This window comes from Amphibalanus amphitrite, unplaced genomic scaffold (assembly GCF_019059575.1).
Source record: "Amphibalanus amphitrite isolate SeventyFive unplaced genomic scaffold, NRLGWU_Aamphi_draft 000140F_arrow, whole genome shotgun sequence".
Taxonomy (NCBI): Eukaryota; Metazoa; Arthropoda; class Thecostraca; order Balanomorpha; family Balanidae; genus Amphibalanus; species Amphibalanus amphitrite.
This window is the reverse complement of record NW_024881635.1, coordinates 883,673-905,767: the sequence shown is the minus strand read 5'-3', so window position 1 is coordinate 905,767 and position 22,095 is coordinate 883,673. Positions and strand designations below refer to the sequence as shown.

The following is a 22,095-nucleotide window of genomic DNA, read 5'->3' as shown; positions in this document are numbered from 1 at the left end:
CTCGCCTGTCCGCTTTGGGAGGCTCTGGGGCCGCCCTGTTTATTTTCCTTTCAGGACGCCCTCCGGATCTTTTATAAGGCGGCTCGGTCTGGATGCCCTGTTTGGCGCTCTGTTTATAAACAGGCCCGCCTGTGGCCATCGTGGCCAGGATGTGACAGGAGGGGAGCTGCGGCCGCCAACGCACGCTCTGCTCGCCCGGTGAAGCTCCGACGGATGGTTATGGCCGTTATCTGACGCTAATCGTGTTCTCGTCTGTAATGGAAGTGTCGCCGATCGTAAATCATCATTGATTACGGTTTGGCGTGATATCAAGGTGTGTCCGCCACGCTGCGACATCATACAATATGCCGATGTAAATATCACGGTCTCCGTTAGGAGCTGGTTAACCGCTCTGTCGCCGTCGTTTTTCGGCGAACGGAACTGGGAGCGGCGCGAGAGGAAACTGGCAGAGATAGCTTACGTCGCTGGGCTGGGCTGCAGCCGGTTACGGAGGCCATGCGCAATCGGCTGCAAGCCGCAGTCTGCACATCTGCAACCACTCCGAGCATCTCCAGGATTTTTCTGTGAATTTAGTGCTTTATTGCTGCTGGCTGCTCGTGGCATTGTAGATTGTACCCAGTCACAAAGCTGATGCCCCGATGACCTACACTCGTTTTATTCAAACGGCCACCGTCTGTCGGTGTGACCGCCTACCGGATGCCAGTAACAGGTCGTTGACTCGCTGCCACCGCCCGCTGCTGCCGCTGGCCGTCAGCTTTTTGTCTCCGGTCGGTTTGTGCAGTGCAGTTAGTGCCGCCGGCCCACCGTGCAGCCGCCAGCATTGGCCGTGCGTCATCAGTTTGCGATCGTTTTTGCCGGCCGGCGGGCGGTAGCACGAACAAAGTGTCGCGTCGTGCCGTGACGAGGCGCGTTTGACGCGCTCGTGTCGGCCGGCGGGCTCGTAAATCGATTCCGCGACGCGGCGCGGCGGCTCCCGTGGTTTCCTGAGTCACTGCTCGGCAGTGATGGACCCTTCCCCGCGAGGAGACGGCGAGATGTGGCGACAATACGACCAGGAATGCAGTTACAAACCAACGACCATCTCCCCCTCTTGCAGTCCTCCGACCCCCTCCGTCCCATCGCCGTAACCTGAAATGGGCGGCAGCTGCATATTGAGCGGAACCAATTTGCGAGGGGCTGGCTGGACGGGGCGCTGCCAAACCGAGGGCGTATACAGGGGAGGGAGCGTGCTGATTAACTCAGGGTGCTTCTCAGCTCTGCCTCTTTCATTGCCCTCCCCCACCAGACCAGGGGCTACCGTTCCATTGGGTTCCGTCCTGGTACTGCAGACCGCCAGCTCCCTGCATCGACTCCCTGCCTGCCCCTGATCCCCTAGTCTCCTCCCTCCACTCTACCAGCGATCTGGGAGAAGTCATTGCATCGTCTTCCACCTCCCGATCTCCGCTCCGTCCGTTGCCTGTCGGAATGCGCCGTATTGCCGATCCCGTCGCTCGGTTTTTGCCAGACCGTGTCTGAGCGCCGGAAGGCCTGTCCGTACACGCTGCCGGCGCGCGTATTTACAAATTGCAACCGAGCTCCGCCGTAGGGTATTTTATTTCCGCCGTAGTGTATTTCACTTGGGGGATTTTCTACCATACATCTGCCTGAGCTTAGGGTAATTACAATTTGTCGGCGACGTTAAAAAATGATGCACTTTTTTCGCAGTATAGGATATCGCATGTGCATATTTCTACCTTTTTGGGTGCGCTTTATCGGTTTTTCGTGAGTAACTCACGTAAAAACCGTCCGATCGCGACGAAACTTTCAATGCCCCCGATTTTATCAATTTTACACATACCCTGAAAATTTCACGACCCTGACCCAAATGACCTTTGACCGGTGACCTATTTCTCGAGACCATGTTTGGCCCGAATCGCGATTCGGCGTATGTCGGCTCGAATTAGCCGCGCGGTTGCAGTCTTCACGTGGTTTCAAGCGTTGAAACATGTGATATGATGCTGGTCCCATGCATTGGGGTGGGTGTCAAGGTCACCTGAAGGTCAGGTCAGCTCAATGACCTTCGATGACCATTGACCTCGGTTCCTCATTCGAGTTTTACATGTTTCTAGGCTAGTTTTTGGAGCTGATTTCGAATTTAGCAACCATTTGAACATTACAGGGGGTGTAACGAAATTATACGGACACCTTTCATCCCGCTGTAATTAAAAAGCAAAACAATCTGGTACTTTTTCTTTTAACTGAGCTTGTAGCCACCTTTCATAAAAACACAGTGGTGAATGTTCTGGAGCATTTCAGCCAATGAATTCTCCAGCACACTGGCTTTGATGCGGACCAACGCCGTCTAAAGTAACCTGTGCCTGCGGTTGAGCAGTGCTTCAATGGCGGGTGGCTCTTCAACACCTCCTGCTGAACAAGTACCCACAGGTTTTCGATTGAATTGGGATCGCGACTTTTTCCAAGTCATAAGCGTTAGCCCAGAATGATTGAAGAAGGTTCTATCGGCATCACTTCCCGTTCTTTTAGGGACTTTTAAGTAGCGCGCCACCCCGCATGAAGACAGTGCGGCTTGAATCAGGCATCAGGGTGCGTTCAGAAATCGTGCCCTCCTATGCCGTCTGGTTGAGCGCCTCCAATCATGCTCCACCACCTTCCCTGAAAAGGCTCCACCCTTGCCTATGGGGCAAAATATAAGGGACAAAAACATAAAACAAGACAGATAAAAACAAAGCAGAATTAACTCATTACCAAATGAAATTCAGGCTGGAGCAAAAACATGGGTAATAGGTATCTATGTCAAATTAGAATGAAAGATTAAAATCAACCTGACCAGGCCTTGCGGTCTGACCTGGTTCTAACCACCTTACTTCGCCTAACTTAACCCAATTCAACCTAGCCTACCACCACAACACCTGCAGAGGTACCTTCCTGGAAAAATGACGCCCAGGGAGGTGACTGTCCAACTTATTGGAATACTACCATGATTGCTTGTCAAAATGTGTGTCATCATGCTCTTGTTTGACAAGTGATGTATAATAAATGTGATATTCAATAATTATCTCCTGACTGTTGACTGTTGAGTGATCAAAATATTCAAATAATCAGGGTACAATGCTGTGCATAGTGCACACTAATCATGTTGTTTTTGTGTAGGCCCTGTGCACATTGTTGTGTGCACTGCTATGTGCACCTTAAGTAAAAAAGTGACTGGTGGTACATGACAAAAGGTTGTGCAGCTGTGAAGTTCATGCCCTTGGCCAAGCTGGTGCCAAATGCCTATAGCTATAGCAGGATCAGTGAGGGTTGTAGACATGCTACATACATTGTGCATTGAAGATATTGGCACAAAGTTCATCCGTAATTACTATGCTTAACACCTAATGTAAGAAGCGACATAAATGCCCAGATGATAAAACTCTCTGGTCAACATCACACAAATTTATTGACATACTTTGCAGGTACATATTTACATTAATGGCAAATACTTTCGATTTGATTCAGAAACTAGTTGCTAGTAAGCTTGCATTTTGTAGGTACAACAACGACCATATATTAAATCATAAAAACCTCATGACATTCATCACATACCTTTTTACCGAACAAGTACCTAGCTACCATGCAATGATTCTAAATTTTTACCGCAATCCATCTATATCTCAACTGACACAATGAATTTGAAATACCCTAACAAAACCTATAACTGTACATAAGAAGAATGCAGTACTACAAGAACTATGAATTTCTGAAGTTATTCTCACATGCTGGAATGTTGAAACTCTACTTTTGTCGTCCATTTCCACGTTTGATTGAGCCATCATATCGAACTGTTTTCATTCTTCAGTCACAAGCTTTCGCACAAATCTGGAATTTTTACGCATCATCTTGAACCATGCTCCAATCTTTCCAACAAGGTACTATGTAATATCAAAGCAATTTTGATTTGTTACAACAGCTTCAGATCATGATAGGCTTGAGGTTTGTTACACCATTTGCCAGACAAATCTCTACAAAATGTGTATCAATTCCCAAACTAAGTAATTGATCATATCAGTATTATGTTTATATAAAGAAACTCAAATAATCCACAAATTGTTATTTAAACACTCCCACTTCAACTTCAAGAGAATTCACAGCAATAACAGTACAAGTTAAGAAGCAAACAAACATTGCGCCAGATTTCGTATGAAACGCGCCATCGTCCTGAAGTTTCTACCACAGACGGTAGTTCAACCGCAGCCGTAGTGCGAAAACCCCTGCCCACCTTACCCCACGGCGGAGCTCGGTTGCAATTTGTAAATACGCTGCCGGCGCCGTGCCGCCGGCGATCAAGGAGCACACGCTGCCGCCTGTCCGGGGCCGTAAACAGCAGCCAGATATACGACTGGGGCTGCCAGCCGACTGTAAACGCCGGGTGGGAACAGGCCTGCTCACTGCTCTGGTCGCAGTGCCAGCCGGATCGGGAGTTGTCGTCAGGGGCGGTCAGAGATGTGCGGGGTACTGGCTCAGAGGGTGAGATTGGAGTGAAATAAGGCTTCACGGGCAAAGAATACGAAAAGGGTGGATCTGGCATGTCTGCACACGCCAATGATGTAAGGCACGTCCTGTTTTATAGACTTCTTGATATAAGGCGACTTCCTTGAAGCTGTAAAGCATGACGGCATGTAGGGACTGCATAGCGCACAAACACCACGCAGCGTAGACCATCGTTGGAGACGCGTCTCACTGGTCTGACACCAGCCCAGTGCCGAGGACGTAGACCAGCTGCCGTCCTGCCTGTCTCCCCTGTCGGTCCCAGCCGACTGACGCGTACGAGGAACGCCCGATGACAGACGCTGCTCCGGCGATGGCGGCAGAGGGGGAGCGGTGGTGCGATGACGGACTGGCGTCATCCAACGAAACGCCGTGTAACGAGCCGCTGACGGAGCCAGTGGGGGAGCTCCGTCGCTTGAATCTCTTTTCTCGAACTTCAACCGAGACTTCAAGACTGGGACTACATAGAGGGCTGCAAGGCTAGACTGATGCGGAGCGACCCACCGCCCATGGCCGGCTGTTTTCCTCGGTCCGACGAAGGAGAGTGATGAGTAAAACACGAGCGGTCGGTCCGACTCATCAGCTTACTGACGGGGAAGTGGGTCGGAGCTATGTGCCGCCGGCGCGGCCGGCACCGGCTGCCTTCCGCATTCCGCCAGTCCGGCGCTGCTGACTGGCCGCCCGAGCGTCACGGGTGCTGGCTGACCAGCTGCGAGCCCTGCACTAGCGACGGGACTTGCATGAATGTTTTGAGTACGTGAAAATGGGGCGTTTCCATGCTGCGCTGCGCAGTTGTTCGTGCGAGTGCTTACTGCATGGCTTTGTCAGGGTGTGTTCGCGTGGGAACGAACCCATGAAGTCGTGCTATCCGCCCCAATGGAGAAGCCATGTAGAAGAAACCGTGACTGAATTCGTGATGTGGCAGCCCATATCGGTGTTTTCACTGGTTCCACTTCAGATTTGAGTGCTGAAAACGGCGCCTTTTCTGGCGACACCAGTCCCGGTGTTGCGTATCTTGTCCATCTGAAAAGCCCACTCGACTTCATATTGTCTGGGTCGCTGGCTCGTTTGTTACATCAACCTCGACGTGTGCCTATTTTCGGCCCGATCTGTGATATTCGAACCGGTCCTGCCCCGTGGACTGGCTGGCTGATGTGGTGACCAAAGCAGGGTGTCCCATCCCTATTACCGCACTGTCTCGGTGGCAACTGTTCGGGAACGTTTGCAGTCTCACGTTTGTACTTACACAGGGTCTGTACTGGTGGTAAAAACTGGGCGGTCGCTGCAGCTCTCTGTGTAGCAGCGGCGGCCTGGGTTGTTACCCCACGGCCGAGCGGACCCCGCGCGGCCATCCATCCAGCCCTTTCCTCGGCGAGCAGAGGCTCGTTTTCAGTGACGGACGACGCACTCGGCGGGCCGGCGGCACTCAGCGGGCTGGTTCACAGAGGAGAGCCGACAGGGTGCGGCCGGCGCCTGGCCGCCCGTTTGTCCATATTTACAAACAAACCGAGGAGCCGCCGCCGCCGCCGTCCGGCTAAATCACGGTCCGCACGCCCAACCGCCGTGTTTTCATCGTCAGACGATAAACAATCGGCGCGGCCGCACAGAACGGTCCCACAGGCCCGACGGGAATGGATAGTGGCCGTTTGCGGCCCGCAGCTTGGGAATATCGCGCCGGTTGTGGGCCGTCGTGTTTTACTAGACAAGTGTCGGACCGCGTTTGGGTGTCTTACGACGTGGTACGCACCGCCGGCAACTCACGAACTGATTGATACTCATTGCTGCGGTGCAGTTCGCACTTCGCAGCGCGGTGGCGCTCTTTTATGGTCTTTTACGTCCACCCCACACGGCTGCAGAGGAAAGTAACGCGTCGTGTCCATTCTCGTTTCTGTCGTGGAGAGTCGATACTAGAGATGCCACAAATTTGCAATTTCATTACCCGCCCCGCCCCGCAGCTACCCCTTGCCCAACCACAACTACCCGCAAGCTGATTTTGGCTGAGCCGAACCCGCAAAAAACCCGCAATTTTAAAAACCTGCTTTTGCAAGAAAAAAATACAGCTGGGTCAATGCTAGGGCTATATAAACCTTACTTGCTTCATTGCTGTGCAGAAAAAGGCAGCCAAACAAATAGTAAGAACTTGACATTTCTATGCTAAGTCCTCAGGAAATGCACACTGGATAGTGGAAAATGAATAATGCATCAATACATTTGAAATTCCTTTCTGAAAAGAGTTCAGTAAAATCTTTCTCTCACCTTACCCTGCAGAGCATTGGCTGAGGATCAAAATTTCACTCTAGCTCCCTCTCAATATTAGGCTTCTAGAATGATATTGTTATCAAAATGAATGTTGATATAAAAAGATATGCGATTTCCAGTTAAAAATAAATAGTGACACGTTGAATAATGAGTATCCAGTGATTAGACTAATCATTAATTAGACTAATCATATAATTAGACAACTAATCCAACTAATCACCAATGAACCACGCGTTTCTGGAAACATGCGTCAGAAGCGTCACCAACAGCTGATTGCAAGGAATGTTACAGCGACTAAATTATTGCAGCCGTAGTTAGTGCGAACTTGTTGCGAAAACACCGTTGTATAATGCATATTCATGTGCCATTCTGATAAAGTTATTTTACACAACAGCTAAAGTTTTACAATTCAGAGTTAATCACCTGTTAAAAAATAAAGAGACAGTAAATACTAAATTAAATGTAATAATTTTAAAGATGGTCTTGGTAATGCTCTCCGGCTGGTCATCTCTCGGCATACAAATGACAAGTAAAAAGACAAAAGAAATAAATGCGACCAGCTGCGTGGTTTTGTAACATGTATAATTGCTATTTTCAGGTATTCAAAAACCAAAACAGAAAAATTGATTGTAAAATTATTATGGCGTCATCAATGTCAGCTTTCCTTCGCCTCAGAGACCAAAATTGACGCAGTCAAATGCCAATCCTTGTCAGAATGTCGGAAGTGCGCCAGTTTTGTATTGCGTTATGTTTGGGCCGCATGCCAGTCAATATTTTGATTTTTTGTAAGGGTAATTGGTGTTATTTTCGTAATATAGGGTGGGACAGAACATAGAGTAGGATAGGTAATTAATGAATTTGCATTGCATCAAATTTTGTTTAGCTGATAGCTCTTTTTTATGCCGACCAGACGCAAATAAAGTAACATGTGGCATTTGCTCTGATTTTCAACATCTCATTTAAGTCTGGATTCTTCCATAATATATATCTAGTGCACACTGCACATAGACTTCATGGTTCAGCTTCCTATAAGTTTGCTTTCAGGTTCTTTTATGTTTTATGGAATGCTTTCATCAGCATTTACTTATGCTTTGTAGTTTGTTGCTCGTACCCTGGTTTGGTCATTGCTAGACCGTGGATGCTATTGCTGGTTGTTTTCAGTTTTGCATTTGAAATGTGCTACCTTGATATATTTTTATATTTGGTTCTGTTTTAAAAGTTGTTTTGATGAATATTGTATTGTTAACCTGAGCAAATGCACTTGACATTGTGTTTTGCATCTAAAAAATATAAATTTATAGGTTCTTAAGTCTGACCGCCAAATACCCGCCACACGACAAGTTTTGCTTCTCGAACCCGCCAAAAACCCTGCGGGTTTTGAAAACCCGCAGAAAGCGGGTTCGCGGGTTCAAAAGTGGCATCTCTAGTCGATACGTCACTCGGAGTCCTGCTGTGTGGGCGTTTATGCTAAATTTATCGCCCTCTCGTCGGCCTTTGTTTTCCTTTCCTGCAGTGACCGGTGGTAGCTTTCCTTCCCGTCGGGTTCCATGGAACTGAGATGTGTTTTCCACTCACTATCTGTGCTTCCTGTAAGTCCGATTTCCTCCCCCGAGCTCTGGTTTCATCCCTCGTCCGCCTTTGCTTTCTTGAATTCGATCATTTCATCATTCTCAGACTGTTCACCTCGACGACTGGTCTTGTGATAACACCATATTTGGAGAAAAGTAATTCCATGTAAGAAGTTGCGACATGAACCGTAAATGGCATCAGCGGCTGTCGCGGCTCACGGCTGCAGTAAACACCGGTCCCGTACAGCTCACGGCGCTCGTCGGCGGTCGGCTTTGGTCGGCTCAGTCTGTTAGCGGTCACCGTGGGCCCGTTTGGGGCTCAGGAGTGGCCGTTTGGCCGGAAAGCTGTCCCGATGGCGTGGGAAAGATCCCGTCACGGCGCGGGGCCGCCGGCGACTGAAGAGCCGCGGCGGAACCTAACGGCCGGCCCGGTCCGTGTCTCCTTCATTTGTCCCCCCTGTGTGCGTGTGTGACCGTGTTTATGTCCTGTGCGTCCCACGTATCGATATTCTATGCGTCTGCGTGCCGCGGACCGGCTCCCAGGTCGCACGTTCCGTCTTCCATCAGTCACGCCACATTTGGACTGTGGGTCATCCGTCTCTGGGCGCGTGCGTGTGCATCGGTCTGTCGCCTGGGGCCTGTGCGTGGCTCTGGGGTGGGTGACCGCTATATCGCACCGCTCACGCCATATTAGGTGTACTTTCGTGAAACTGAATAAGGCGCGATGGTACTAATTTATACACGAACTGTCACAAGCCCTGGGTCTTGACAAGCCATGTGTGTTAGTTTTGTGTGTGTAAGCAGACTGGATAGCTGAAGTAGTCATTCAATAGGCTGTTGCACTGTATGTAGACAGGTAACAGAAGCCTTGCCGTGCTGACGCTGTGTCTCCTCTGTTTCAGACCTGCGGCTGCAGCTCAATGAGCAGCTGCGGAGCCTGGACCTGCGGGTCGACACACAGACGGCCGTCGTGGCCGAACTCCAGGTGAGTCGAGAGGAGGTTCGAGTGAGCTTGGCGGTCAGTGGGGGTGCATTGGGAGGGCGGTGTCACGCATGAGGGCCGGGCTTAGGGGCGAGACACAGATGTTAAAACAATATTCGAGATGTTTCGAGAATTTCTATATACCTGATCAGTTATTACGCGGTAATAGCTTCCAAAGAGCCCGCGACCAGTCCTGATAGCCGGTGATTAGCTGGAACTCATTTTTCGAAGTCCCTCGAGTCGTTTTCCTTCAGCGGTCAGCGTGTTAAACATTCCATCCGTGGTTAATCACCGACTACCCGGGCGATCGAACCACGCCCTACCCGTCGCCCACTCGCTCCCCTCTCCTCCCGACTGCCGGCCCTGCCAAACCAGAGCAAACCCAGACCGTAGCTGCGGCGGCGGTGGCGGCAAAAACGCGTGGACGCCTGGACTGTCGGCGGGCGTTGCGGGCCGGCGCTGGCCCCGCCGCCGAGGTGCACCGCTGGCGGCCCGCCGACGGTGCTCCTGTGCCGCACACGTGTGCGACATGCCGGAATGGCCGCTGCACGCTGCTCCCGCTCGTCATGCCGCGGCGAAAGTGGCCTTCAATAGACGGCCGACGCACGCCGACCCGGGGCGCCTCGGGTGCGCGCCGCTCCGACCTTCCGCGTCATTGCGTCATAACATACTCAGAGCGGTCTGATTTGGTAGCCGTCTTTCAGTCGAGCCGTCAGTGTAAATTTATCGTATTCAGGTAACGTTTCATCATTGGTTCTGCTCTCTCTGTCCTCTAAAGGCGCCCAGACTCGCCGTCTCACACTGGTGAGCGGACGCTGGACGGACGGACGAGCGACGGCAGACGGACCAGCGACGGAGGGTAGTCCGGAAGCGCTGATGATAGTCCGCTGTCGTCACGGCGGAGGCTAAGGATAGGTCACCCCCTGAGCAGCTCTGAGGTTACTAGGAACACAGCAGCGATGGTTACTGCTGCTATCGCCCTCTCCGTCGCCGGCGGTGGCGGTTGCGGTGGCGGGGGTCTGTCTGATCTGCCAGGGATGTGTTGTCGCACGGCGCAGTTCCCGTGAAATACCCCGTGACGCAGTTTCGCTGACGGAGACGGTGACGGAGACGACGGCGCCACGGTCGGGTGGTGAGCTTCAGACGGCGGCGGATGCGGCGGTAGTGACGCGACCGGCGCGGCGCCCCTGTGGTGGCAGCGGGGGAGGGTGGGGTGGGGTTGAAGGCCAGATGCTGTCTGGGGGTCCGCCGATTCTCGCAGCAGAAGGGTGTTCGATCACCACCAGCCGAGGAGGGTGTGGGAGGCTGTTATCGCATTCTTCCCGTCTGACGGTGTGTCCAATTGACCCAAGGCGAAGTCAGTTTGTGCTGTCGTTTTTCTCCAGTCTGTGCGTGGGGCCGACTGGAGCCGACTGGCCTCGGTGCGTGGCGCCGCTGTCTGTTGTCTCCTCGCCGGCTGACAGACGCACGGTGTTTGCTCTGCCATTGTTGTCCGGCGCTAAGTCGTCTGAGGCGGCCGCTGCCGCCGTTACGCTGTCGTGGCTGCGGCAGAGAGATGGCGGCACGGAGACAAACAGCTCGCGAAACTCCCCACCGCCGAGCGGACTGGGAGAGACGACCGAGTCTCATTCGCCGGTGGAAAGTGTGAGAACGCACGGCACTTTCCACGCCCGCACCGGGGTCGTGCGTGCCGGCTGCCGCGCCGCGTTTGGAGAGCGGTCGCGGACCGGAAAACCTCCGGCTGGCCTCTGCGGTGTGCCGGCGCCTCAGCTCCTGATGCGGTTACGCTCGGTGCATCTGTGCGGCGCTGACAGCCGCTGATGGGTTACGGGAAGGCGGCCGGCTGCCGGCTGCCGCCCCCGCCGGAGCAGGGGTGATGAACGAGCTACTGTGCTGCGCGCGGCGCGTCGACACGGCGGCTGTCCGCCCGCGCCGGCCGCTCTGCCGCCGGCTCGCCCCTCACCGTCGTGCCGTGTACCGATCCCTCAGCCCAGTCCCCGTCAGGGGTATCGCATTTGTCACCGAGCGCTCAGAGAACTCTGGTAGGCCGGCGAGGCTGAAATCGGAGCCGGCTCGCGGAGCATTCCATGCGTGGGTGACATTTTGAAAAGTGGCTGCACTGGAATGCGGTGCCGATCGGTTTTGGCGCGCTGCCGCCGCCACTGGAGTGCCGTTGTGTCCAGTCGTTGCTCGCGATAAGTTGCGCCACATTGTTCACCCATATTGCGTCTGTCGTGGCCTGCAAAGGACAACGACGCACCACGCAAAACTCAGATCGCATCGCGCCGCGACAGACCGGATCGCGACACCATCCATCATCCAGAACCAGTCTGCGCTGCCTTCCGCGTGTGACCGCCCTCTCCCGCCCTCGCAGGCGACACCCGAGACCGGTCAGTCGCCCACGCCACCCAGCGAACAGCTCTCCGCTTGAAACCTTACTCACTCCACCCGCACCGTAAGCTGTTCCCCGTAACGGAGCACCCGTAACCCGAGCGACCCGAGTGACGGACGTGGCGTACGGGAAAACTCCGTGACCGGGTGGCGGTGTTTGCGGACCGCGGGCATTGTTTCCAAGCAGAATCTCGCGTGACTGCGGCCGCAGCGTTCCTCGGAGGAGTGGAACGTTTGGTTAGTTAAATGCAGGGGGGGGGGGGGTGCGCTCCGGGCTTTTAACATTACGAAAAGTGGAGGCACCTTCGCTAGCGCTGTCAGCATCGTAAGCATTCTAAACAACAACTGCAGTAATCCCACCAATCAGCGTACGACAATACTCGACGCTCATTGGCTGATAAGCCAGTGACGATTTTGGGGGCCAGATCGTTAGAGGTAACCTATAGCAGCACGGGCCGCTAAGTTTAGGACTTGATTTTGATATTATTTAGGCCAGTCTGATAAAAACTCTGGTCGGTTATGAAAACTGCAATTCATTCTAGTAGTGGTCCGACCAGTCTTTTTGCTTTTTTCTAAAACAATTCGTTGAAAAATGAGTTATTAGATGCGTACTCCTGCCAAATTTGCCCCGTTACCATGGCAACCTGAGTTTGTTTGGTCCCCAGAGTCGCGGTTACTAAATTCATTGTTGTCCCCAGTTTTTCGTCGGGAGCGTTCTACCTGGTTTACATAGCCTTGGTTAAATGTTTTCTGGCTGCGTGAGTAAACTCGATCAGACTCTTTAAATGGGACAGGAAAGATATCCCGATACCTGAAACAGTCCCTTGGGTTCTGCGAGAGGAAAGTTGAAAGCATAATCCCACATCACATAAACAAACCATTGGGCGTCGGCGATTATCTTATCAGGCGTGGCGGGCGCCGGTTTATCAGGTGTGGTGTCCGCCCACCGACTGGGCGGCGGATCGCAGAGCGCGCGACTCGGCCCGCCGCGGCCAGTCTTGGTCGCAGGGCGGATAAGTTATTTGTGCGTGGAACGCTGTTGGATGGAAAGTTGATGGTTGGGCGGGCGGACTGGCTGAAGTGTAGGCTGGTGGGCGAGGGTGACCGATGGCCCGTGAGTGGGATCTTGGACGATCTTGGTATCTAATTTATAGGCGTAACGCTTAGAGAGTGATGCATATTTATCATATGCTTACTACTCGGGGGTTTGTAACGAGCTTTGGATAGCTGGTGCGTTTGCACTCCAGTTGACGCCTCCCTCAGCCCAGTCGACAACTATTGCATTGCACCATGCCAAGGAGGTTCATTTTGATGCTAAAATGTATTTTTGCCTGTGGATGTTGGCCTGCAGTCTGTGGGACCGTGTGCTAGGCGGTAGAAATTGATAATGGATTCCCAGCGGGATGCTGTCTGCGATAATAGAGAGTGACACGACGTTCGGCCGTATACGGCCGGGCCTGCAGCGACGGCGCCGTATCGGCTGCCTGTCTGTCCATATACGGCTCGCGCGCGTGCTCCGTCAGTCGCCGGACGACCGTCTGTGATCGCCGTCATGTGTGCCGTGCCGTTCCCGCCCGATAGTATCGCTGTTTACTGGCGGTGCGGGCGCTATCAGAAGATGGGCCGCTGCCGTATCGAGGCATCTGCTCTCTGTTTGGGTGGGTAAATCCACGCGGCGGCCGGCGCTGGACGCGTACTCCCTCCCATAATCTCGGCAGTCATGGCGCCGGTGCCGCTGTGTGAGCCCGTATTTGTGATCGTTGCTGCTCTGTCTGTTCCAGGAGTACTTCCGCCGCCGAGCCGAGGTTGAGCTGGAGTACAGCCGCAGTCTGGACAAGCTGAACAAGTCGCTGTCACAACGTCACAAGGATCTCAAACAAAAGTAAGGAGTGGTGCCGTTAGCCGGCGCCACCGAGCCGCGTCCGCGGCCGGCGCTCGGTTCCGCGCCGTCCGCAAGGTTCGGTCCGTGACGAATGGGTGACTCTCGCTACGGCCGTTGAGTTCGTGGTTGTCTCGTTGAGCCGTCTACTGCGTATTTGCCAGCGGCTTTGTATGATAAACTGTGGGTATACTTTGAGTCATTGTGTTCATGGTGACGGCACCGTTACTTTGACCAGTAGTTAGTGACCGATTGTGGTGTAATTATGGGTTATCTCCCTGGTCTTTATCCGATTATCCTCGATATGGCCTGTGCTTTAGTCGTGTAACGCCCTCGCTCTGCGCGCACTAGCGTTCGTGTCACCGTACTGAGCTGATGGTGGGACTGCTTCCCACCGCCTGACTACTATCACACCGGAGCATCACACGGATGGTGCGGACTCCGCTTGGCGTGACGGTCCCATCCGTAACGTCACGGTCGTCACGCTGCGTGTGACTCTCCGTGACGCCTCCCGGTAGCTTCCTCAGAGCTGCGCCAGCTCAGCCGACCGCACCGTGCCGCCCTGTCTGCGGCTGGCCTGGATTCGGGCGTACAAAAACAGCCCGTCGACGGCACCGCGGCACGGCTTGCGGCGGAGTGACGAGCGGCCGCCGCGCCGACAGCCACCTGACACCCGGCCCGGCGCGCAGACGATGCGGCGGTAGCCGGCAACGGACGCGACGACCGCAGTATACACGGCAAAGGCGCATACGCAGCGGCGGCACAGACGCGGCACCGGCAACAGACACAGCGACGACAATAGACGCGGCACCGGCAACAGACACAGCACAGGCGCAGACACGGAACAGCGGACGGGCGAGGTGGCAGAGAACAACAGACTCATTGCAGCGGTGATAATCACGGCAACGACAGCACACCGGTCTCTCTGGGGACGTCTGCCGCCTCTAAAAGTCAGTCGCAGCCCGTTTCGAAGCACTGCTCAGGCCTCCCGTCGCTGGCAATGTTCGCTCCTCCCGTTGTTTGGTTGGTGTTTTGTCGCTGCTCGTGTGGCGGCCCCGACTCCGCCAGACGCGTCTCGTCTCCCCTGGGCACGTTTCTTCCTCGTCAGTCTTCGGCGCGATGTTTTGTCCGATGAGAGTGAAGCGTCTGGCATCTGTCTGGCCCCGCCGTCGTGCCGCTCTCTATCGTCCCCAGCTGTGTATGTGGCCGGTTATCTACCCTATGTGGCCGGTTATCTACCCTTTGATTGTCTGGCAGGATGCAGAGAAATGCGCCTGGCTATGGGGGGGGGGGGGGGGGCGGTGCGCTCAGCGAACGCTGTTTCCCGGACATACCGTGTCAACGGTGGGGCGGTGCTCGATGCGAATTTTCACCGGCTCGCTGGCTGTATGCACGAGTCACAGCGTGACTGCAGAGTCACACTACGTGACGGAGTCAGTGACTCTGTTCGGATGCAGAGAAGGCGGGGTAGTACTCCGGAAGTAGAGTCATGTGTGATAATGCAGGGTGCAACGTGCGCGGGCGTATCAGTAGGCACATCACAACACGTGTGTTGTGATATGCCCACTGTGCGATATCACCGTAATGTGTCATGCCATGGGTGCAGACAAAGGGAATGTATCACGGTGTCGACAGTAAGCACCTCTTCTGACCGCGGTGTGCCCTCCCCTCCCGCTGGGAGCCGATCTAATGGCGTCATCGTGTCACCTCTGTCCGCGCCGGCGGCGGCAGCTGGGCTGCTGGCCGCTCAAGGTCACACAGGGGTGACGGCCGGCCCGCATCCCCGGGGTCCTTATCTCTCGCGCTGCTCAATTATCCTGCCGCCGCCGCCGCGCCGTGGTCGGCAGCTGGCAGTCTGTTGGCAGTCTGGATCTGCGCTATCGGCCTTTATAGTGGCGTCGTGCGCCACACGGTAATGATAGGCCGCCGCGCGCTGACCCGGCGTGCCTGTCATCGCGCCGGTCATGGTCAGATGTGTGGGGTGAGAACCGGCACTTGTAGGAGGCGGAGTCGTGTCTGTCGCGAATCGGTTATCGGCGATTGGTCACGCTGCCCGACCCAGACACGTGGGGATATTTGGCAGGAAGGAGGCCTAGACGAGAGATCTGACTGAGGAATGGTTAGCGGTGCGAGTTTAGACAAGGAATTAATAACGGCGATATTTCACAGAACGAGGCGCCTGGGCAGTGATCAGCCGCAGCATCAAGATGCTGACAATGCAATTGGTTTCGCAGATTGGCTATTGTCTATGTGCAGGCTGCATTTGCTTGTCATTCTTCTGATTGGATGCTGGAAATGAGGTCCGCTATAAACAATGCCAAGATGTGATTATCTAGTGCGGCGAACGCCTTTGGTTTGTTTTATGCTCCTTTTATTGATCTCATCTAGTTTCTTTTGTCATTCGCATTCAATAGCCTATCTCCAAACGTCATGCATACATCAGTGAGTTATGCAATACCTATGATTCGATCTCATCTCTCTTTTCTTCGGGTAAATGTGCATGCTATGCTATTTTGGGAGTTGTGCTGAGCCGCAATCTTGAAATCCACATAAGATGTCACTGATTAGGAACCAGTTTGTAAACGGCTGCAAAATATCTTGTTTTCAAAACAGCTCATGCATTGCAAGCCCAAATCATATGCAGTTATGCTAGAATGGACATTGGAAATGCCGGCATCGCTTGTTCGATCGACTGGAATCTTCTAATTCTTTCTACCGTTTTCGGCCGTTTATTGTGCATTCCGCCAAACGCATTTTGTTTGATAGACACCACCCAAACATACTGACCTTTAGACTTTGTTTTGTCTTGCAGCCTACGATGGACAAGTTGTTGAATATTCATCCGTTACCTGAGCAGTAAACCACTCAGCTTTCAGACTCTCCTCTCCCGGCTCTTTCCTCACCGGGACTGGGGCCTCTCTCTCTCTCTCCCCGTAACATTGTGTTCGAGGCATCTTAATTGGCTCCGGGCCGGTGTTGGGACGACCTTGGTGCGGACGGACTGGTGGCGGCCGGTGACCACACCCGAATCGGGTGACGACAGACACAAGGCTGGTGCTGGTGACGGTGATGTTGCTGGTGCTGGTGCTGTGGGCTGGGTTGTGATGCTGCTGGTGCTGGGCATGGTGATTTTGATCTTGGCTCTGATGGTACTGGAGATTATCATCACGATGGCGATGATGGCTGAGGGTGACTGTGCCGATGCTGTTGCTGAATCTGATCATCACTAAAGTCAAGCTGAGTTTAGGGTTAGCAGCACGCCGATGTGCCCGACGGTGAACAACCTGATCGTGACACCAGCAGACAATGACCGTCGTCTGGCCGGGTAATGGATGACGACTTGTGCCACTAGCAGCCGATCGTGAATAATTGATTATCAGGATGTCTCGGCTAGATTGAATACACGTGACCTTTGTCTCGGCTGTATAAGGTTTTTGTCACCGGGTGCAAAGCGCTAAACCCGGACCGCCCAAGAGACACGGCCGTGACCGTGACCATGAAGGAGCCACACCCTCCCGAGCCAGCAGGACGGGCACCGGTTCCTGTCAGACCATGGGACTGATCTCACTGTCTCCTGGATGTCTGAGTGAGCGGGCGGCACCGACCGGTCCTGTGTCCGTGGGACGGCCAACGGTCCACCCAGCAGCGGAGCATTCAGCCGGCCCAAACAGCGGACCTTCTGAGGGCCCGCAGCGGCACCCTCTGTGGCCCAGACGGGCGAGACGGTCACTGGCCGGACCGGGATGAGCCGGGCCTATCGGCAGGACCAAGGCGGACAGGACCTAGGATTGAGGAAACAGATGAACCAGGGACGACTGTCGCCTGTCGTTCACGCCCAGTTACAGCCGGCCCATGGGGTCGCCGTTGAGATGCGATTTGTATGCCGTGCTCTCACTCGGAGGCTGAGACATACCAAAGCAGTCTGCCGTTCCGGGAGTCTGCGGTAATCCTTTGCGCCTCTCCGACGTCTGAGAGGGAATTTGCGTCCCGTTGCGGCGTGAAATCGCAGTCCCGTTGAAGTATTTTGCCGTAAGCCGTTGGTCGTGGCCTTGGTGGCAGTTGGTGCGTGAAGCTCGCCTGGTAGCGCGGCATGTTCCGTGTGTTCGGACATAGCTGTGCGACTGTGTACGCTCCCTGTGTACGGACTGCAGCGGCGCCACTGGACGCCGACAAAGCGGCTGGACGTAATGCACGGAGCGCACGGCGGCGCCGCGCGGACAAACCTGTTGTGTGTGCAGCCGCACGGCGCGGCACCGTGCAGGCGGTCTGCAAACAACGCAGAGTGGCCGCCGAACGCTGTCAGGCGCGCAGTGTGTCCGGCGGTACCGGGCGGCCTCGTGGTTCGGCACTTTGTATCTGTGGACACTGGAGAATGGACACTCTGCGGCCGCATAAGTCATCCGCTCTCCGATAGGTCATCAATGTTGTTGTCACCACATCTATCACGATGCCGATGTAATACCAGCACGATGCCGATGTAATACGGCGGTTCATTTCCCTACAATGTGAATAAGACTGTGTTACATGTGAAGGGATGAAAGTAACGCAGAATGTCACTTCCAATCCGGGAAAATGTGTTGTTTGTTGGTCCCAACATAGAGGCCGTCGGGATTCCTGCACGGCCAGCGTGAAGGGACCGCGGATGTGTGCAGCTAATCTAACGGTACATGGCACTGATGCGATGCGCAATAACTGAAACAAACAATGCGACAGGTGCTCGTACCCGACATTGAATGGAATGTGATTCGGCATTGTTTGCGATAGACGCAAAAAGTGGACGTGCTCGCTGTAATCCATGCCGTTAAGTACTCTTCGATCCGGATCTCAAAACGCGAAACATGCATTACCAAAAATAGGTGCTTTGAGCGGTATTTTGACGACTTTTTACAGTGTTGCGATGTACGTTTCGTCAACACCCATCATAGGCGTGGGAACTACTTTCAGACTGGGGGGGGGGGGGGGCACACCATAATGGAGATCAACCTAGGGTACCCCCAAATCTAGTTTTCTCACCGGTTTTAGGCCACTCATTTTTCATCCCTTGGCTTTTTCAACAAAAAAGAAAAACATTTGCAAAAAAGTGCAGTATTTCGTCTCAAAGTTGTGGGGGCACCGCCCCCACGGCCCTAGAGTTGGGGGGGGGGGGCAAGCTGCCCCCACTGACCCCCCGGCTCCCGCGCCTATGACACCCATACATCATCCTGACTCGTTTGAGATGTCGCACCATGCTGTCATGTTACTTGTCTGTTCTACGTGTCCGAGTTTCCTTTGTGCTGACCGAGTGGTCGTTGACCTGACCGGGCGCTCCGCTGATCCCCTCCTTCCTGCCCATCCCTCTGTGATCTCTGCAGGCCTGCTCTGACATCCGTCGCTCCGAATCTGAGCCGAGCTGAGCGGTGGTGTAACGTGCAGCCTTCCTGTCCGTCCGCCCGGCCTGCTCTGACTGCGCCCGGTGCCCCGCTCTGACCCCGTCTGCCCGTCTCTCTGTGTGCCGCAGGCGGGAGCAGATGCACCTATTCTCGTCGTACTCGTGCTGGCAGCTGCTGATGAACCAGACCCGGCAGGAGTCGCGTGAACGCGCCGCTCTCAGCGACGTCTATGCCAACGTCATCACCAACAAGCTCTCCCGCATCAGCGACGACCTGCAGCGCATCTACAAGCGGGTTAGTTGTCTGCGGGTGGGCTGATGGGCGGCGCTCAATCGACGCCCGTTCGATGCCCGGTCGGGGTTCAATCTATTCTCGCGCCGGCTCTCGTGATGGTAATATTTAGTGACCCGGTTTGGCCGCGGTCGCGTGGGCAGCTCCGCTATTGGTTCGACGGAGATGGCTCTATCTAATGGATTCCACACTCGGTATGGAAGTGGGTCTTCCCGGTCCGTGTTGGCGTTCGGTAAACGCTCGCTTAGTATGCGCGGTTCATTTGTCAGACCGTCAGCGGTCGCCGCGGGGGTGACCGGCTTGGTAACGCGTCCCATGACGGTTACACGCGACACAGGTGACGGAAATCACTCCCACTGATGGTCCGTCACCCGACTGGGGCGCCGTCGTCAAATGGGAGATTGGATAGAGCGCCGGTACGCGTATTTTCTGCTCTGTGGCTGGTGCGGCCTTTGGGCCACTCTTTCGGGGCTTGCATTATTGCTGCGGTCGATAAGCTAAGTCGTGGTAGAAAGATCACTGTAATTTTTAGCGGTAGCTGCAGGGGAACATGTGATAATGAGTGCAACAAAAGATGTACTTCGACTCTGCATGACACAAGGGAAGCTTGCTGCAGCAGTGATCCAGGGCCGCTGCTCCTCGGCCCTCTGGGGTACTGCACGTCCCCGGTCGCTCCCAGCGACCTCCCACCGATCACCGCTGTCCGCCGCGGACCCTCTGCGCCAGACAGAGCCGCCCGCCGGCTAACGCGGATGCAATTCCCGGCCCGACACGTGCCCAGGCTGTGTGCCGCCGGAGGGGCGGCCAGTTCATTGCAGCGACCCTACCCGGCCTGGCGCGGCGGTCGGGTTCGTATGCGGCCCGCCGCGCTGGCCGGAAAATTGGGCCACCGCCCCCGGCCGGCCGGAATTGTGGTGGCGGGATTTGTGGGGCGGGGCGGCGGATTGTATTTGTCGGCGCTGCTCCGGCTGCGGCCGATCTGACCCCTGAATCGTGCTCTGTCGGGCCCGCTGCTCCGTGACGGCCGCCGGCCGGCCGCTTTGTTGCCCTCTGAGCGTTTCATATCTCATGACGGCGCCGTGCTCTCGGCATACTAACGGCACAGAGGGCTGATGCAAGTCGAGCCATGATCAGAAAGGGCTGTGGTAGGCTGATAAGCGGTGAGTGGGTGCGGCGACAGTTACGAGTATTTGCTGGTAACGTTGGGTGCAGCTACCGCCTCGCCCTGCGACTCGTTGAAGTTGCTCGGCGAGCCAGTTGATCACTCATATTCCTCCCCACACCCTACCTTGTATCACCTGTGGCGGTGTCATCAACCCCGGCTCAGCCGTGGCCGCGGCCGTTCATACTGCCCCCCCCCCCCCTCGAGCGGGTGGTGCAACAGGTGGTGACAGCTGACATCGCAGGGCTACGGTCGATAGAGAGAGAGGGTGGTGGTTCGGTCGTCTGCTGATGAGTTTTGGGACTTTCTCAGAGCTTGTGTTCCGGCAATGGCAGCTGACGGTCACCAATCAGTGATAATTAGCTGTGGGAAGCCCTTCAGGGGACAGTTACGGAATGTGCTACGGTGAACAGAGCTCTGGCATCAGTACTGACTTCACTTCCACTGGCCTCGATGTGCTCTGGCTCAGAACTACTCGTCTGTTTTCCTTCATCCCACGCGACCTCTAAGTGCGCGCTTTGAGCTAACAGCCGTAACTGCCGCCGCCTCTGGCTCGAAATCACACACGCGCGCCTCCCAAATCACACAGTGACACGCAGCTCGCGCGGCGATGCGCCTCCGGGCGTCTCCAAGAGTCGAGAGCGGAGCCCGTGCTCACTCTAATTGTCTGCTCTGGAGCGGCACAGCTCCAGATAATGATACCCCGTGCGCTGAAAGTAGGTCGCCCATCCTGTCGACCGCTGTCGGCGTGGACTCTCGCTGTGGTTGTCACCGACCTGATGACACTTGAACCTTGCTTCGATCGGTGGGTTGACGGGTCAGAGTCGGCCTATTCCCAGTGTTGTGAGCTGATTACTGCCATGACGACTGACGAGTTTGGCGGTGCCCCGCGGCTGGTGGCCCGATGAACTCCATTGTGGTCTCACTCCACCGATATTCAGTCAGCGCTGCCGCTGTCTGCCTGTGTGACTCGTGAGTCGTGACCCGGCGCCGCGCCGTCACCCCTGTCCCCGGGCGGCTGCGGACTATTGTCCGCCGGCGGCAGCCCGGCGCCGCGCCCCTTTGCGCTGTCTGTCGGCCGCGGTGCGTGCGTGTCATGTGTGTCACGCACGTCTGTCGGGGCCTGTTTGTGTCCGTGAAGGGTTGTGTCACACCCGCGCCAGTCGCCGTCAAAGGACAGGCTTGTGACGGTCGACCCACCGAGGCCTCTGAGCGCCGTGGAGCGGGCGGCTGCGGCGGCCGGGCGCAGGACGCCCTTGTCTGCCGTAGGAAGGTCGATCCGTCGCCTCCGGCTGGACGGGCAGGGCTGGGCACTGCTGGCAGGTGGTGCTGCACGGAATGAGATAGGCGGAGACCAGCTGCAGGCGGCGGCTGGTCCGATCGTGACGTCCTCCAGACCGCCCGACTCACGAACGGCTCACAGCAATCTCACGGCCGACTCACGGCTGTGTGTTCTGTGGGTTTGCTGCGCGTTCATTGAGGGATGGACATTGGACACTGCTCGTCTCCGGAAAGTCGTCTCGAGGGTATGATCACTATCTACGATGTTGATTTTAAGCCGGAGTAACCCAACTGTTTGTTGCCTCATTCTCTGATTGACAGCGGTTCTGGTGTTCATCATACCCTAATATAACAGATATCGACCAAGGTCCGACCATGGAATGGTC

At 55.1% G+C, this 22,095-nt stretch overlaps 1 protein-coding gene across 5 annotated transcripts in view; it reads left to right on the top strand.

Annotated features, from left to right (window-relative positions):
* The window catches only part of LOC122382495 (SLIT-ROBO Rho GTPase-activating protein 3-like), a 64,138-nt gene that overhangs the window by 23,071 nt on the left and 18,972 nt on the right, over positions 1–22,095 (top strand). For all 5 annotated transcript variants that reach the window (XM_043367889.1, XM_043367890.1, XM_043367886.1 and 2 more), the window contains 3 exons: positions 9,257–9,339; positions 13,509–13,609; positions 19,104–19,269. In XM_043367889.1, coding sequence (XP_043223824.1) covers positions 9,257–9,339; positions 13,509–13,609; positions 19,104–19,269 — 350 coding nt within the window. The remainder of the gene's footprint in view (positions 1–9,256; positions 9,340–13,508; positions 13,610–19,103; positions 19,270–22,095) is intronic.